This window comes from Leuciscus leuciscus, assembly GCF_965113295.1.
Source record: "Leuciscus leuciscus genome assembly, chromosome: 1".
In the NCBI taxonomy this organism is placed as follows: Eukaryota; Metazoa; Chordata; class Actinopteri; order Cypriniformes; family Leuciscidae; genus Leuciscus; species Leuciscus leuciscus.
Window position 1 is genome coordinate 2,818,539 of NC_138725.1, and position 19,472 is coordinate 2,838,010.

At 38.8% G+C, this 19,472-nt stretch overlaps 1 protein-coding gene across 1 annotated transcript in view; it reads right to left on the reverse strand.

Annotated features, from left to right (window-relative positions):
- The window catches only part of LOC309478494 (uncharacterized protein), a gene marked incomplete at its 3' end in the record, with an annotated part of 405,172 nt that extends 386,489 nt beyond the window's left edge, over nt 1-18,683 (reverse strand). The window contains exons 1-4 of the mRNA XM_082142080.1: nt 18,617-18,683; nt 17,368-17,688; nt 16,949-17,290; nt 9,438-9,557 (exon numbers count right to left, since the gene is read on the reverse strand). Of these exons, the coding sequence (XP_081998206.1) occupies nt 9,438-9,557; nt 16,949-17,290; nt 17,368-17,688; nt 18,617-18,677 (844 nt within the window). The 5' untranslated portion in view covers nt 18,678-18,683. The remainder of the gene's footprint in view (nt 1-9,437; nt 9,558-16,948; nt 17,291-17,367; nt 17,689-18,616) is intronic.
- Between the last annotated feature and the right edge of the window lie 789 nt (nt 18,684-19,472).

Here is a 19,472-nt window from a genome sequence, read left to right on the forward strand (position 1 = left end):
ACGCTTTACAGGCCAGAGTCTCTATCTATTTATAACATTTTTGCAGCGTTGAACAATTTAGCCAATCACAGACATTTGTGTTGATTTCTTGAACGCAATGGCCAATCAGATGCATTTAAGATAGAATCCCCTCACCGCTCAAAATGGACGTTTGTTCAGTGCTGAATTCTGCACACTGGCAAATCATCTGATTATAGCAAACAAAGTGTAGATATTATGAAAGATTCATTGTGCAGCCTGTTTCATTGATAATAACAGATATGTGTGAGCTCGCGATGAACTGAGATGTCAGCTTTTTAGGAATTATTAAGGGAGAAATCCGTCCCGCGCAGGTCTCTAATGTAGACTTTAAAAACAAACGACTAACGTTATATTTACATTAACAGTAGCCTAGGCTGCAATCTAGTGTATGTGAACCTTTTTGCAGATAAACACTAGTGCATTTTTGGACAAGTTACTGGACAAGTTAATTGAGTAAATCATACTCCCACTACAGTAATAACAGACTATAGTAAACAACACATTTCCTAAATAGGCCTGTTACTGTATACATCTTACATTTTATGAAATAGTACCATTAGTTCAAAATAAAGTTTAAAATGCTTCCTGTTTGCATATTTCATAATAAAATGACATAATTACCCTTTCTGAGATACAATTTTTTTGTCATCATTCATAGATTTTATGTTAAAATAATATACAGATACACTACCCTCTTCAAAATACAGCTGATATATTGTTAGCATTCATAGACTTCATGTTTAAAAATGTTTTATTTCTCAGGAAGAGGCAAAGCTGCGTGCAAGATTTCTTCCATAAAAAGGACGTAACTGTTTGCACGCCCCACATGGCCGCCGGACTTACCGATAGCATTCTGAACATGATTGTAAAGGATATGAGACCTCTTTCTATTGTAGAGGGTCAGGGCTTTCGTGAGATGATCAACGCGTTCCACCCAGGATACACACTTCCCTCCAGGTTCCACTTCACTAAGTTGATGGAGAAGAAATATGAGGAGAATTTTGAGAGAGTGAAAGCTTCACTCAAAGAAGTAAAAACCAATATCACTCTCACCACAGATGCATGGACCAGTATTGCCACAGAGGCATACTTGGGTGTCACCTGCCACTTCATTAATGAAGACTGGGAGCTTACTTCATTCAACTTGACCACCATGCCACTTGAAGATCGGCATACAGCTGAAAATATTGCTACCTGGGTGGAAAAAGCAGCTGAGAAGTTTGAGATATCCATGACCAATGTAATCGTGGTTGTACATGATAATGCTGCGAATGTGGTTGCTGCTTTACGCATTTTGGAAGAAAAGCATGGGATTGCTTCTCTCAGGTGTGCTGGTCATACATTACAGTTGGTTGTCAACCATGCTCTAAAGGATCCCCAGATCAGCAGGGCACTGAGGGCTGTGAAGAGCCTTGTGGAACATTTTTTAAAAAGTGAGCTGGCCAGCACAAGACTGAAAGCAAAGCAGCAACAAATGGGTACCCCTGAGCATACGTTAATACAAGATGTATCCGTAAGATGGAACAGTACTTTGCACATGATCAGCCGCCTGCTTGAACAGAGGTGGCCTGTGACGGCAACGCTTTCAGATCCTGATGTCACACCACAAGGGAAGCGCTTCCTGGATTTAAAAAGTGATCAGTAGAGCCTACTTGAGGAAGTAGAACAAGTCCTGAGGCCTTTTGAGTGTGCCACTGTCTTCCTGAGTGGAGAGTCCTATGTGACTGTTTCCGCTCTACCTCCGCTGGTGAAGGGCCTACAGAAGTCCATAAAGAGCACCTTATTTGAGAACGCAGCTGTCAAGGCTTTCCAAGGCGTTGCTGCACAGAAGATGACATCAAGATGGGAGTGGGAAACTAAATTCAGAGATGATGGAGAAAATGTATGTATTATTGCAGCAGCCCTTGACCCCAGATTCCGCAAACTAAAATTCCTGCAAGCAGAGGACATTGTAAAAGTTCACCTCAAAGTTCAAGGTCTTGCACTGGAAGAGAAAAGAAGAGAGAGGGAGCAAACACATGAACATCAAGGTGGGGAACAGGATGACTCAGTCAGTGCAGAGAGGAGGCCAGTTTCTCTGCTGGATACTTTGCTTGGTTCGGATTCAGATGAGCACAGTAACGGTGAAGAAGACACTGGTCACGTCCAAGATCAAGATTCTCACAGCCAGGGGCGGACTTTACCATTAGGCAAAGGTCGGCAATTGCCTTGGGCCCCGAGCTACCTTGGGGCCCCCAAAATGCCCTATTAAATGCTTAATAAAAAATAAAAAAAAAATAAAAAATTATATATTTCTAAAACACCATTTGCGAAAAATGTTATCAAAGCATTAGTGTCGCAGGAGGGGGCCCCCCGCCTCACTACATTGGACTATTCCATTATCTCACTTACTGCGCATCTGCGAAAGTGACAAGGCTGTGCCAAAAAACTGACGGAGAAAAAGAAGTGAGTGACAGAGTAAAAATGATGCGAAGCTAGCTACCCAAGCGGTGCTGAAAAAAGGCGGGAGGAAAGCAAAAAGTCTGTAAAGGTGCGCGGCGCAAAAGATAAACAACACGCAGTAACAGGAGGACTGGGAAATACACAAACAGAGCAAGACGAGTCTAAACGCGAAAATGTAAAGTTTCGAAGTTACCCAAGCGGCTCAAATAAAAGAAATAAGTGAAAAGACGCTGATAAGTATTTGGGAACGCTGCCAAAGATGACAAACTTTTTTACGGCTACTGTTAGATACAGATCAGGAACAACAACGTCCAACCCCGCGTCCAACGCACAGAAAAATCGTGCAGAGGACACGGAGATCGACAGACAAAACTGAGCAGTTTAACGTTACTTATGAATCATGATATTGAAAAAAATCTCAGCTCTCTCAGATTTTGTCAATTCTATTACGAAATTCAAACAATAAATACCGTTTTGTCGTTTTAATGTGACATTCCTATAGCGATACAGTAAAGATACAGTATAACTTACCGAAATGTATATTCCTCATTCATAATATCGATCAATAAGTGTTTTTTAACCGCGGAAAGAGGTAGAACAGCTGGAGAACAATCGTCACATAACATTTACCTCAGGAAAGCCATTTAATTGGCTAGAAAAAAAAAGAGCTATAGAGAGTATTTGGCTAAATATGTGTACTATATTACTTATTTTAACCTTAAATTATACCATCTGATAGGGCTATTTTTCTTGAGAAAAAGTAATGCATATCTTGTGAAACTTTACCTAATATTTATCCAAATGAGTCAATATTGAATCAAATCACAAGAATTGAATCGAAATGGTGAAATTTGTCAAGCAAAAAAAAAAAAAAGAAAGAAAAAAAAAGAAAAGAAAACATAGCTTACCAGAAATTGTACTATGTAAACATTGTAACATGTTTCTGTTTAGGAGTAAAGAAGTGTAGCCTATGCAGGGTTTAAAGGGGATGTTTTTTTTCTCCTCTCTAACCTTTACTTCCCCGTAGATTAGCTTTACCTGCCTATCCACCATTCAGTCGGTAGGCCTACATATTTTTTCGTTCTCTTTTAAAGATTGGATGTGGAGGGGCCCATAGCCTACCTTCGCCTTGGGCCCCCGATTTACTAAATCCGCCACTGCTCACAGCAAAGCAGTGAGGAATGAGATACTTGTGAGGAATGAGACACTTGTGTACTTTGGTGAGCAGGCCATCCCAAAGGATGAAAATCCATTAAAATGGTGGAAAGGAAATGAAGCAAGATTTCCCACCTTGGCCATGCTGGCAAAGTGTTACTTGTCTATGCCTGCAACTTCAACCCCATCTGAACGCCTTTTCTCAGTTGCTGGCAACATTGTGACTAAAAAAAGAGCAAGCCTGACATCAGAGCATGTAAACATGCTAACATTCCTCCATTGCAATGCTATTTGAGATCTTGCTGATGTATATTGATATGCAGAATTTTTGTTAGATTATCTGCCTTTTTTTGTTTTTACGGAGCCCGGGAAGTCACCTGTGGGAGAAAAAAAAAACAATACGTGGCGACGGTTTTGCAATTTGTCTGCTCCGTTTATAAACCGTACTCACAAATTCTCAAACTGTTCCTTTGTTAAACAAATCGTGCCCACGAGTTTCTAATCCGCGCCCTCAGATTTGTAAACCATGCCTTCAGTTTTTGCAATCTGTACCCACAAATTCATAAACCATGCCCACACTTTCGCAATCCGTTCACGGATTTGTGGCTCGCCCTCATTTTAGAAGAACACCAGGAGCTACGTTGTTAACTAATCTTATTGTATATTGTTTTATTGTGTATTAAGTGGAATACATCAAATTGTCTTAACTGCATCTGCATGCTTAAAGTGTAGCGGGTATGGGGTGGAATATATGATTTTTGATGCACGTCATTCATATTAAATCATATATTCCACCCCATACCCGCTATAATTGAGAATCACTTTCAGCATGCAGATGCAGTTAAGACAATTTGTATTCCACTTAATACACAATAAAACAATTAGATTCATTAACAACATAGCTCCTGGTGTTCTTCTAAAATGAGGGCGAGCCACAAACCCGTGGGAACGGATTGCAAAAGTGTAGGCACGGTTTATGAATTTGTGGGTACAGATTGCAAAAACTGAAGGCATGAATTACAAATCTGAGAGTGCGGATTAGAAACTCGTGGGCACGATTTGTTAACAAGGGAACAGTTTGATAATTCGTGAGTATGGTTTATAAACTGAGTGGACGGATTGCAAAACCATCGCCATGGATTGTTTGTTTTTCTCCCACATGTGACTTCCCATTTTTTTTATCTGTTCTGTTACTTGAACTGAGTGAAGTGAAGTTATCCAAATTAGTAACACAGTCTCCAAATTTTTTGCACTGTTTAGGTTGTGCAGTGTTTATACTAAAGGAAACATTTCAGGTGTTCTTTGCACTGTATTAGGCAGTGTTTATGTTGGACTTTGCTCCTTTAAACTACTCAATGCCTTCATATTAATTTATTTTTTGCACAGTGTTTGGCAGAATTTATGTGGCATTGTTACATGATGCACTAAAGTGTTGTTTGCATTTTAATTCTGGCACTTTATTTTTTATACTGGGAAATTTCAAAGTATTTTTCAGAAAATGAATTAATAAAAGTTTGAAATACTTATGGTAGAAGTTGTGCGTATTATTTATTGTAAAGTTTGCCAATGGATAAATCAGCTAATCCAAAAAATAAGCATTAGATTAATCGAAACAATAATCGTTAGATTAGTCGACTAATCGAAGAAATAATCGATAGATTAATCGACAACAAAAATAATCGTTAGATGCAGCCCTAGTTGAAACGTTCTGATGTTGAGTATATTCGTATTTCCGTGAAGCTAATGTTAGCGGTATGACTGTGTGCATTATCTTTGCACGTGTGAAATAATGTCAAATCAAGCCACCTTCATTTATACAGCGCTTTTAACAATATAAATTGTTTCAAAGCAGCTTTACAGTGATAATAGGAAATTACAGTAACAGAGATTGTTTTGGCTTTACATCAGTTTGTAGGATTGAAAATAATCCAAGATATTTTCTTTACTGTTTCAACCCCCTCTTTCTACCACAAGGACCATTTGTAGTTCCTACAGGGGCTGATAGTGAACAAGGCCTGTAGGCCAAGATGTGTGTACTTTGGGGGTCGATGAATTGTCACACCTTTAGTGTGGTGGGGGATAAAAGAAGATTGAAACTGTTGCTCTGTCTCTTTTGATGCTCTGGCTCTCTTCTTTTCTGGGTCCCTTTCTTGGGGCTCTCTCTCTTTACCTCCTCCTTCCTCTTCCTCTCTCTCTCTCTTTACCTCCTCCTTCCTCTTCCTCTCTCTCTCTCTCTGGTAACATATTTCATATATTCTGGGTACAATTAGTGGTACAAGTTATAATCATCTCATACATCTATTTTGTAACTATTTTAAGTGTAACCATAACAATATTTTGTCATTAAACCTTCTCAATTACAAATAATGTGCTAACTAGTTTTGAATTGGTATTGACTTTGAAGTGCTTCATATTGCAATACAATATCATCACTCTCTACAGCAACGCTCTCCCACATATTAAGCTATTGTAACTGCGCTTATTTCCGTCGTTGGTATAAGTGGCAGTGGGTGGAATAGACAAGAAATGTGCAGTTTTCTACCATCTTGCTAATAACGTTTCTTTAGTCATTCGGCAGTCTTGCAGCTTGAACCACTGCAGGAATCCACCCTTACAAGCTCTATAATAAAGTTATTGTCCAGCTAAAGTTAGTTTTGATCGATTCACTTCCGTTGCAAAGATCATTAGTTATTAACTTAGGGACGCTTACACGACATCGTTCTAACAGAAAACACTCAAAGCGATCCGGCCCGGTCATCCGCTCAAAACAGTGCCTGGTGGCTCGAGAACGCAAACCCTGAAATAGGTTCAAGGTGTAAGCCTTGAAAATTTTGGGGAAAAAATAGGCTATCTCTGCGCAAACCTCAAAAACGCAAACCTGCGAAAATGCAGATGGCGTGCACATGCGCATCACGTGTTTAGCCCATAGGTATGCGTGTTTGAATATATATGTGCGCAGGCATGTAGTCCTTCTTAACAAACCAACCCTCAACAAACTACTTGTCTGGCCTTAAAAATGTATAATACAGATTTATTTATCGCTTCCGCGTAGCCACGTAAACCGGAACTATCCCGAAAACGTTTTATCTGTAAAGAGGTAAAGGGAGGGGGGGAGGCCTTCACAGGGGAGAGACTAGTTGACATTTCAGGACTGCGTTGTCATCACGTCCAGGCGCAGGTCCTTCATCAGATCTTGTGTGCGTTTTTTTTAACAAGTGGTTTAATCATAGCCAGCTTAAATGTTTTTGGTACGTATCCTAGAGACAAAGATGAATTAATGATATTAAGAAGAGGATCTATGACCTCTGGAAGCATCTCTTTCAGTAGCTTAGTCGGTATAGGGTCTAACATTGATTTAACGAATTTAGAAAATTCTTTCTCTTCTAAAGCAATGAATGAATCGAATTTTTCCTTAGCGAGACTACAATGCACTGCCTGATGCGATACTGTAGTAGACGGTTGCACGGTTATAATTTTCTCCCTGATATTATCAATCTTATAAGTGAAGAAGTCATTACTGCTGTGCTGCTTGGAAACTTCTGGGCTTGAAGCTTTATTTTTCGTTAGTTTAGCCACTGTTTCAAATAAATACCTAGGGTTTTGTTTATTTTCTTCTAATAGGGTTGAAAAATAAGCAGATCTGTCAGCTTTTAAGGCCTCTCTGTATGCAATCATGCTCTCTTTCCATGAAATGCAAAATACCTCTAGTTTTGTTTTCTTCCAGTTGCGCTCCATTTTTCTGGCTGCTCTCTTAAGGGCCCGAGTGTGCTCGTTGTACTACGGCATTGGACTATTTTCTTTAATCTTCTTTAAGCGCAACAGAGCAACTGTGGCAAAAGTGCTGGAAAAAAGAGAGTCAAACTTTTCTGTCGCAATATCAAGTTCTTCTAAGATATCTTGGATGCTGAGGAGATGAAACTGATTAGGAAGATTATTAATAAAGCAATCTTTAGTGGCAGAAGTGATAGGTCTCACATATTTGTAACACGGAGTCGACTTTGCAGCCTTGGCTAAATGAAGTTTACACGAGACTAGATTATGATCTGAGATGTCATCGCTCTGCTGCAGAATTTCAACGGCATCAACATTTATTCTGTGTGATAATATTAGATCTAGAGTATGATTACGACAATGAGTAGGTCCTGACACGTGTTGTCTAACTCCAATAGAGTTAACAATGTCCTTAAATGCCAATCCCAATGCATCTTTTTCGTTATCTACATGTATATCAAAATCACCAACAATTAGGGCTTTATCTGCAGCCAGTACTAACTCTGATAGAAAGTCAGTAAATTCTTTGATAAAGTCTGTATGGTGCCCTGGTGGCCTGTATACAGTAGCCAGCACAAATCTCAAACGTGATTTATCATTTACACTAGATAGTGTTACATTAAGCACAAACACTTCAAAATAATTATATTTAAAACTAGACTTCTCAGTAATTCTGAAGATATTACTATAAATTACAGCAACAACTCCCCCTTTGCCCCCTTTGCTTCCTGACCTGAGGCCCAGATTGTCATGGTTGAGCTCTAAGACTATGTGGCATATTACTAGAGAGAAGAGCAGCACCATCCCAGGAGGGATGAATACCATCTCTTTTCAACAGGTCAGGTCTGCCCCAAAAACTTTTCCAATTGTCTATGAATTCTATATTATTTTGCGGACACCACTTAGACAACCAGCCATTGAGTGAGGACAGTCTACGAAGTATCTCATCACTCCTGCGAATCATCAATCACATCAATGTATCAATCATACATAATGAAAAAAAAGATGCTAAAAACAGCAATGAAATCAGCTCCATCACACAGAGAGGATTATACAAACAATCTGAATCTGTTAATTACTGTATTTAATATTATATTTAAAGCAGTTAACATATGAAGCTCAAGAAAATGACTTTTAACACTTTAGGCAAATATCCATAAAATCCATATAAATGAAAATAAATCTGGCCTTTTATTTGCAAAAAAAGAAATAAAATAAATGTTAATCTAAACTTGATGGTATCACTATTTCTTCAGGGTGATCAGAGTTTTTTCTCTGTTTTCTGAGAAGAAGAAAATAAAACAATGAACAATCCTCTTTAAGTTTTTGCTATTGTAAATATTGCTGCAGATTGGCTCTAAACTCATCAGTATTTTATTCTAATATTGTCGGCATCTCTATTTCCTCTGGGTGCTTCGAGTCCTTCCTCCCTGCAAAATAAAAGCATTGACTGACCTCTCGTATGTGTTTTTATCATGATTGCAGATTGTTCCAGATCAGATGAGTGTGAATTATCAGATTGTGTGCGGCTCAAAACTCACCAGCTCTTCTTGCACAGATGATCTGAAGAAGAATCACAGTAGGAGCAGCAAACACTGCCATCTCAACAATAATCACAATCACTGCAGGAAACATGAGAGGAAGAAGAGAAACTGTACATGACTGAAGTCAAGGGTATTCAACTATCAACAGTTATTGATGAAGCATTTACAGACTGACTGATAGTTTAATGTTATAAAGCTGTCAGTATAAATGAACGTGTCGTACCTCTGTATAATGATCCAGCAGTCACACTGACTCCAGTTTCTGATGCTGTATCAGCTGGATCTGTGGATCACGTCTGTTAGTTCAGTTCAACACATAATGCCACATATACACAACATCATCATCACATAATACTTGAGCTTCACATCACAGAAATGATGAATATGTGCACGAGTCTGTCATCTATTATCTTCTTACTTCACTCTCAAGCTGTCAGGAGGAGAATGACTATCGCCATTGACCAAAAATAAATCTATTTATACAGTGATCATGTGATCATGAACCTTGTGTAGGAGCTGCTGCTGTAGTTCGGCTTGATGTCTTCTCAGAGTTTGAGCTTCTCACTGGAATCAGTGTTGGTGAATCGACTGGAGCTGCAGAAGATGAATGTTCAGACACATCACCTGTAGGACATTGTGGAGAGAAGCTGATTTGTTTTGATGTGTTCTTTACATCACAGGCGATAATGTATGTACATGCGCAGTTCGGATGCAAAAACGAAAGTAAACAAAAAGTGAAAGCTAAAGCAGTCTCAGTCTGATGTTTGCCCCGAATTTAAAAGGCTAGAAAGTTTAAGAGCGACACGTGGTGTCAGAAGTACTGTACTGAACTTTATTGAGAAGATCTCCAGAGCAACTGAACTTTCCCAAGCCGGAGGAATTGGCCAGATTGGAAGCAACGGTTTGTGAGTTACCGGATTGCTAGTAAACTAAACACGGATAGCGAGGATGTCCAAGTAAGTGCTCTGATATACTGTATGCACATCAAAATCCCCAGAGTTAAATTAACTCTGCTCAGAGTACATATGGTCCCACTCTCAAGAGTGTTAAAGCAACTCTGAATCAGAGTAAAAGTTAATAAGATAATAAAGTGATAATTGGGCATTAGTGATGAACACCTGCTGTTAACAAGCAGAATCACTGAAGGAAAGAGAAACACAAGAACTACAACTGACTTCAACTACAACTGACTTCAACTACAACTGACTTCAACTACAGCCTTAGATGAAATCAACTGAAGATAAAAGACATCTCTGAAGATCTCAGCAGAGGAGGATTAAACAACTCCACAAACAGCATTACCAGCTTCACTTATTAATAAACAGACTGACTTTATTTATATCATATGTGTACAGACGTTCTTATTAAGAATTAACAGATGTTTTGATGTTGATGTTTTATTAATGAAAATGTTTGGTCACCATTATGTTGATCAGTATTTCCATTAGTTGGTCAGTTTGACTCTTGACTCTTGTGGTCTTTGTTACAGTGTTTACCAAAACACATGATTTGTTGCAAAGGGAACTAGAAACAAAGATGATCAGTAGTCAGGTCCGAATCTTCAAGATTGTGTAACTCTGTAGGCATTTTTGACGAAAAGTTGTTATACCACATTTTCAGAAAGTTCAATGTCTCCTGAATAAGGATCCACCGTATAACGTTGAAATAAGGGTCCCATTTTCTTGTAATTGTTATCGAAACAATAGGTGCATTATTCACAGCCGAAACACAACAGGTGGATAGGGTAAAAATGTTAAGTTATAGATATCACCATAAAACTGATGCACAGTTTAGTTCTAATGTTTAATGTTTAAACTGCAATAAATGCATTAAAAGTTTTTTTTTTGGCAGCCATTTTGTTTTTATTGTTTATGCCAAAACAGTGATGTTTACAACTTGTTATACGGCAGAAATGGATTCAGCACCTAAAAATCATATAGAAACAACGATTGAAATACTTTTCCTCAAAAATGCCTACTGCATCTTATCCAGGGCTATTTATCTATTTTGGGACTCGACTACAGGTGATATGGTTTTCAGCATCATAAAGTAGAATAAATCACTGATCTCATCTCTGACCAAAAGTGGTTATTTCTTATTAATAGATTATATTCACCAACAATACTTTCTTGCAACAGATCCGATATTCTGAATTGAGATTTTCAAAATACATATGGAAAAAAAATCTTTAGACACACACAGACATCAGGAATCAGCATATGAATCTCAACAATGGTGACATGCTTCATGCCGCAATGCATGCTGGGAGCCACCATAGTATAAAACTCATTGCTCCCAGCATGCATTTCGGCATAAAGCCTGTCCCCATTGTTGAGATTCAAATGTTGATTCTTGATGTCTGTAGCTGTGTCCGAAACCTCTCACTCATTCACTAACCCCAATATAGTGTAAGGCATTTGAGTGCACTATATCTGCAAGGAGGGAACGAAATGAAGTGAGTGAATTCGGATGCTGACATATACACTGTGCGTTGGAGAGCTGGAGCTGGAGCAGAAACGGCTTCGTCACACTGAGTGATAAAACTTTTATCTTACATGTTACTTACTTTATAAAAGAATATTAATAGCAATAACAATCATAATGACTTTATTTTGTAATTATATATACCTTCATGCCAGCTTTGTAGTTTCGTCGATTGAAATTGTTAGAAACTCTCACGCTCACAGATGACGTGGTCGTTGAGCGCCCTCAGGCGACCGTTATGATTACATTCGAATGAATACACCAAATCCACCAAATTATCATCTCTTCCTTACAGTTAACAACAATGCCACAAATTATTAAAACGCCTGGCTGTTAGTAAAACATCTAGTTAATGCCTAAATAACATTTTAATAATAAAAATAATATACCTATATCATTTACCTTAATATAATTTCATTTCATTTTATTCATCTACATAATATTGTCTCTATATTTTAATGTTTTATTCAAGTAATGATTAATAAAAAAAAGGTAGAATTCATGTTAATTTTCAATAAAACAAACATCTAAACATCTGTAAATTCTCAAAAAGAATTTACACATGACAAAGTCAATCTGGTTAGTAATAAGTGAAGCTGGTAATGTTGTTTGTAGAGTTGTTTAATCCTCCTCTGCTGAGATCTTCAGATATTTAATGTCTTCTTTTTTCTTCAGTTGATTTAATCTAAGGCTGTAGTTGAAGTCAGTTGTAGTTCTTGTGTTTCTCTTTTCTTCAGTGATTCTGCTTGTTAACAGCAGGTGTTCATCACTAATGCTCAATCATCACTTAATCACTTAATTATCTCATTAACTTTAACTCTGATTCAGAGTTGCTTTAACTCTTTACAGTGGTACCATATGTACTCTGAGCAGAGTTAATTTAACTCTGGGGATTTTGCTGTGTGGGCCCAGAGGCAGAACATATCTTTATGTCATTCATCTTTGGGGAGAACGAAGCCATAACATACGATGCAACCGTCGCAAAGTTTGATGACTATTTTATGCCAAAAAGGAACGTCATATTCAAAAGAGCCCGGTTTCACTCCCGTGTTCAGGAAGCAAATGAAACTGTGGAAAGCTATAAGACACCACTACAAGCTAGCTGAGTATTGCGATTTCAGATGTAATAATGAGGAAATTTGTGTAGGCTAGTGATTGGCATAGCAGATTCGAGTCTCTTTCAGAAAATGCAGATGTGCAGTGATTTAACTCTGAAATCGGCAGTGGATATGGATAGACACTATAAGCTTGTTAAAGCACAACATAGCACAAACCCTATTAAAGCCTCAGCTGCAATAGGAAGCACTGGTGATGTAAAAGCAAAGCATACTTTCTGCAGGAGAAAACAAATGTTTGGAGCTAAGAGAGAAAAAAAAAGCGGTAGATGTGACCAGATGCATCCACAGTCAGACGAATGCCCAGCTAGGGGTAAGGAATGCAATAAATGTAACAAATTAGCCATTTCGCTTCGGTATGCTTCACAAAGAGAGTCAGAAAAGTAACAGAGGAAGTGGAGAGCTTGTTCCTCGGATCAGTGACTGATAAAAACAGATGTAGTAATACATTAGTACTGACAGCACCGCTGCAGAGTCCTGGAAGGGAATTGCTAACAAAAGGGCAGTTTATAGCTAAAACCCAACTACAAAGAGACAAGAGAACACTGGACTGCCATTTCAGAAATACAGTTGTAAAGACAGGGGAAGACAATTTGCTGAATTGAGAAGGTGGAGCACACCTTGGTCTGATATGGCCTGATCGGCCTGATCGGAAAACCGATCCACGGCTATATGGCATCACTATCCCTCGTCGTATTCCAATCCCTCTTGTGCCAAAAGTGGAGGAGGAGCTGAGACGAATGGAAAACTTGGGTATCATTGAGAGTGTTACAGAGCCAAAAATAAGAATGTGTGTCGACCTTAAAAGGTTAAATGAGAAACAGTACAAAGAGAAAAATTCACTCTCCCCACCTTGGATGACATTCTTCACAGGTTAGCCGGAAGCACTGTGTTCTCCAGCCTGGATGTGGTTAGTGGGTTCTGGTAGATTCCTTTGGATGAGAAGAGTGCCAGACTCACAACGTTCATTACTCCACTAGGGAGATGTTGCTTCAAACGCTGCTACCGTTCGGCATTACTTCGGCACCAGAGATATTCCAAAGGAAAATGTCTGAGCAATTGAGTGGACATGAGGGCACTGTTGTATACATGGATGACATCCTGGTGTGCGGGTCTACGATGGTGGAACATGACAGGAGACTCAGTAAGGTCCTGGGGCTGGATTCACAAAATCTTTCGTGGTTTCGTGGAAAGTTGTTAAGAAAATTCTTAAGATAAAGAAGTTCGTAAGAATGTTCCTAAGTGCAATTTTTTTTTAAATTCTTAAAAAGTTCTAAAACAATTTCTTAAGAAGTTCTAAAAAAAAATCTTAAGAACATCTTGCTGAAGACTCGCTGAATGAAAAACAAGTGTGAAAAAAGTGCGCTGTACCCTTTTGAATGACTTGCTAAGAGCCGATGTGGCATGGCTGTGGAAGCCTGAGCAAAATTAAGCCTTTAAAAAGGTAAAAGCTTTGATTTCTTCCGCGCCTGTGCTTCGGTTTTTTTATTCTAAATTGCAGACAGTGTTGAGTGCTGATGCCAGCTCACGGCCTGGGTGGGGTGAGAGTCAGTGTATGAAGGGGGTCTCAGGCCCGTTGCCTTCTGTTCTGTTTCTGAGTCAACTGAACAGCATCATAAGAAGAGGGAATCAAATAGTCATCCCTTCAATCTTGAGAACGGAAATCCTTGAAAGAATCCATCATGGGCACATGGGCCTGACTAAGAGCAGACGGAGATACAGGGACGCGGTGTGGTGGCCACACATCAGCAAAGCTGTAAAGGAAAAGGTTTCAAAGGTACCCTTACTGTAATAAGAATAGACCAAGCCAGCCCTGTGAGCTGCTTATCACTACACCATTGCCTGAAATTCCATGTCAGAAGCTTGAAGCTGACATATGTGAGTTAAATGGGAAGACATTAGGGCTGGGTATCGTTCAAAAAATTTCGATACCAATACCGATACCGGTTCCTGAACGATACTTTTTTCGATACCAATTTTATGAAATCCATTTTAACAAGATTACATAACACATTACCTCAGAAAAACTTGGTTTTATTTTTTCAGTTTGACTCATGCTCCTTAGCCAGTGCACAAAGGAACAAAAAAAAAAAAGCACAAAGGAACAAAATATTCCTTATACATATACATAAGAAACAAAATATTTTTTTTCTAAAGAGCTCATGCTCACCAAAGCTGAATTTGTTTGATCAAAAATACAGTAAAACTTGTAATATTGTGGAATAGTATTACAATTTAAAATCTTATTTGAATATATTTCAAAATTTAATTTATTCCTGTGATGTCAAAGCTGAATTTTCTAAATCATTACTTCAGTGTCACATGATCCTTCAGAAATATGAAAACAGTTTTTGGAAACTATGATACATTTTTTTCCATGATTCTTTGATGAATAAAAATTATTTGAAACAGAAATCTTTTGTAACATTACACGTTTTAAGGTAATTTTTGATCACTTTAATGCATTCTTACTGGAAAAAAAATTCTGACCAACCAACACATTTTTGAACGGCAGTGTTCATTCAGTAGGCTAGGTCATTATTGCAATATAAACACTGCCAGAGTGATCAAAAAGGTATCTCTTCATTTACCAGTCAAAGACAGAGCAACTTTCTGCTCTTATGTTTACTCCGTGCACTGTCAAGGTCTTCATCATATCTCTCGTGGTACCGGTCTTTGCAGCAATTATTTTACCGCAAATACTGTATCGCGCGCTGTTGGCATCGAGCCTGGAGAAATGTAGCCACACTTTTGATCGACTTTTCCACATCTTTAAGGTATTGTGAGTGTGTGCGCTCGCGTCTCATTGAGTATGTTTGCGAGTTTGTGTGTGTGTGCTCGTGTCTCATATGAGAATGTGCGTGGACAGTTTGTGTGCGCGCACGCGTCTCATATGAGTATGTGCGTGGAGAGTTTGTGTGTGTGCTCGCGTCTCAATTAAGTATGTGCGCGGAGAGTTCCGCACGTCTCGTGTGTAGAGTTTGCATGTGCGTGAGCGACTTTAGGTGTGTCGTTGTGCATTTCATATGTATTTGTTTGAGCACTGACGTTGACGAGTTAACCCCTAGGTATCGAAATCTGGTAGGCCTACTGAAAAACAAGTCATTTTTCGATACTCGATAGTATCGAGGCAATTCGGTCGGTACCTAAAAAGTATCGAACTCGGTACCCAGCCTAAGACATACTTGGTAGTCATTGACTACTTCTCACGTTGGCTGGAGATTCTCTGTATCCAGCGAAGCAGTCATTCAAAAGCTCGTCAGGATTATTGTGAGATTCGGTATTCCTGAGCAAATCGTGACAGATAAGGGGCAGCAGTTTAGGTCCCAGTTGTTTGCTGACTTTAGCGAAGCATTTGAGATCACACACATAACTTCAAGCCCGTACTATCCTCAGGCGAACAACATGGCGGAAAGAGCTGTGAAAACTGAAAAGACAATTCTCAGACAGAAAAATCCGCCACTGGCTTTACTTTCCTATAGGGACACACCCACCGAACCTACTACAGAGAGTCCTGCCGAACTTCTCATGGGCCGTAAGCTCAGGACGTTCGAACTAAATCTGGAACCAAGATGTCCTAACAACATCAAAGTTAAACTTGATGCTAAAGCGAAGGGTGCTAACGAGAGGACATCCATTGCTTCTCTGCATCTGTTTTCACACGCTTTTTGTCTCCCTTCTGCAAAGATGGAAGAGGTCTCGTTGTGTACCTCCTGTTAGAAGACAACAGGAGTGATTATGGATTCCGCAGGTACTCCCAGGTCCTTTGTACTAAAGACGTCTGAGGGAGATGTTGTCAGACGGCACTTATTGCTCACCAATCAAGAGGAAAACAGTAATGGGTCTACTTCAGTCCCTACAGCAGTTGAGCAGTTTAGAACCAGAATCTGGCTGTATTACCCCGGAGAGCAATGAGCCAGAACAAGGGCTGGGTAAAAGAGGACTCGTTGTCACTCGTTCAGTACGCATAGTGAAACCACCAATAAAGTTTAGTTATTGAAGGTTATTGAGATAGGTGGGGATAACCTCACAAAAAAAAAGAAAGAGAAACGGACAATAAAAATAAAAAAAGAGAAAGTTCATCAGTGAAACCTGCACAAATTCTTCAATGTTTTGAATTCATAGAGGCATAGGAATGCTACAGATGTGTATACAAACTATTTACGAGTTGGAACTTTTAAGTGTAACATTTGTGTTTGTGTTATACAAAACAACTGTATGTCTTTCTCGAAGGAGGGGAGATGTGGAGAGAAACTGATTTGTTTTGATGTGTTCTTTATGTCACAGGTGATAATGTATGTATGCGCAATTCGGATGCAAAAATGGAAGTAAACAAAAAGTGAAACTTAAAAGCGGTCTCAGTCTGATGTTTGCCCCAATTCAAAAGGCTAGAGGAAGTGAGTGTTGTTTTCTCACCTGAATACTTGACAGTGTATCTGACTGAGGTCTTGAGTTGATTTCCCTGAGTAAGCTGACACCTCCACTCTCTGTTGTCATCTTCATTCAGGAGTGTTGTAGTCAGAGTGATGATACAGTGATCTGATGAGTATAATATCTGATATCTGGAGTCTGTCTTCAGATCAAAACCAGTCTGATTCACCCACAACAGCTCAATTCCCTCAGAACGAACCCAATTATCACAGGAGAGTCCAGCATATGAATACAACTGACAGGAGAGAGTCACAGAGCGGCCTGGACTGATCTCAGTCTGTGAGGATGAAGAAGATGATGATGATGATGAAGATGGAGACACTGAAACTGAACACAAGACACAAATCACAGACCCTTCAATTATCATCTGAGTTTTTAAATTGACCACATAATCATAAACTTACCATGAAGAACATGCAGAGAAACACGTGCATCAGGTCCTTGTTGTTTGTCATTCACATATTTTTGGCAGCTGTATAATCCATAATCTTCTCCTGTGACGTTCTTGATGTTCAGAGAGCAGTCAGACTCCAGACTCAGTCTCTCATGTCTCTCTGTGTTTTTCTTCTTTATCCCTAAAGTAATCAGTTCAACTGCTTCTGAATGTCCGAAGCTGTTATAGATCCATGTAGTTGATTTGCAGTCAGAAAGAGCTTTATTACAGGACAGAGAGACATTTTCACCAGAACTGATGAACGCACGAGTCTCATCCACTCCACTGGTTCCTGAAACACAGTATATTTAAGTGATCGTTATGATATAATAGATGAAAACATAAAACATATCAGTTTTAAATCATAGTCTTTTTTTTTCTCAAACAACACACTCTCCAGAATAAACTATTAGTCTTTATCAGAGAGCTGCTCAAATCACTGACACACTTTTAATATAAAGATAATTCTGCATCATCAGATGTTTGAGTGTAACACTTGTAATAGGTGTTATATTTATTTATTCATTTCACTCAAAATCTCTCCCTTTGTTTTTATAATTTGTTATATTTATACAATTATTTTGTATTCTGCAAATTATTCTTTTAATACTGATTTCTTTCATTTGAGATGTCATGTTTCTGTGGTTATATGTTTTTTTCCCCCAGTATTTTTAAATATGGTGCGTGGCTCCTTTAAGACATGTTCTGGTTCCTGTCCTTCAGTTCGCGATAAGCGCGACTGAAGAGCGTTGAGTTGTGCAAAAGCTACGTCTAAAAAAGTTTGATATGAGTTTTTGTTTATTGCAATAAAACATGTAATTTTGTTCTTTAATGCACTTTAATTTTCAAACATGTATGACGTTTGTGTTAATGATGTGATGCATGCATTTTTGAAGAGAGTTCATTGAGCATGAGTGTGCAAGCTCTGGCTAAAATAATGCCTTTCACTGACAGACTGTTGTTACAATTGCGAGAGAAGACCACCGGCCTGAGTAATTTCTGTTGCCTGGTCTCGTTCGTCTTCCCACACAACTCAGAGCTAACCGAAGACCGGTCACACACTATGTCTAGATTTAGTAATAAAACAGTATGTGTTGTAGGACGACACAACTCTGAGATCACAACGTGAATGTGTGCAAGAATAAACTGAGCATGTTCAAATGAACTCTTTCCAGACTAATTCCACTAAATGTCTTTAGAGAAAATACAGATTTCTTTACCTGTGAGAAGTGAAGAGAGAATGATCAGTCCCAGCAGACACAGATCACACTTATCAGCCATTTTCTGTTTTTGTCAGTCTTCCTCTTCCTTATATATAGTTACAGCTCTTTCTCTTCATTATATATAGATACAGCTCTTCCTTTAAACATCTTCAGCTCCTCCTGTGGTTATTAACTTCCTCTCATCTGATCAACCGAGTGTTTACATCCGTTGCTATATAGTGACACTATACCAGTGTAACTTTGTCCTCTCTGTAGATTGGGCTCATATAGACTCTGAACTGTGTACTTTAACACTGAGGATTTTGCTCTTTGGTCTTGAATGGCCTTGACTCTGAGTGACACTCAACTACAATATTTCTTAAAAGTACACAAAATATATTGAGCTGTGGCATCATTCTGACACACACAGACATCAAGAATCAGCAAATGTATCTCAACAACGGTGACAAGCAACATAAAGCTTTATGCCACAATGCATGATGGGTAGCATACTCCAAAACTCATCCATGACTCCCAGGATGCATCGTGACATTGCGTCGTCTTATTTTCATTTTTTTTTTATAGTCCTTGTGATTTTTTTGTTTGTTTTGTGATGTACAGATCTGAATATTTTGTGAATTGTCACCATTGTTGAGATTCATGTGCTGATTCTTGATGTGTGTGAGTGTGTCGAATTCACATGGTAGTTCAAAACAGTTTTTGTTTTGTAATCAGTTATCGTTTGTTATTATATAGTTAACACTCCCTCACCATCAAGAGACCAGAATGACATCAGAGCTGGACTGGATGCCGAATTATTCTGCGCTTTATTCTAAAGCCGTCGAGGAGCTCGGACTCGAATAGGCTCCCCAGA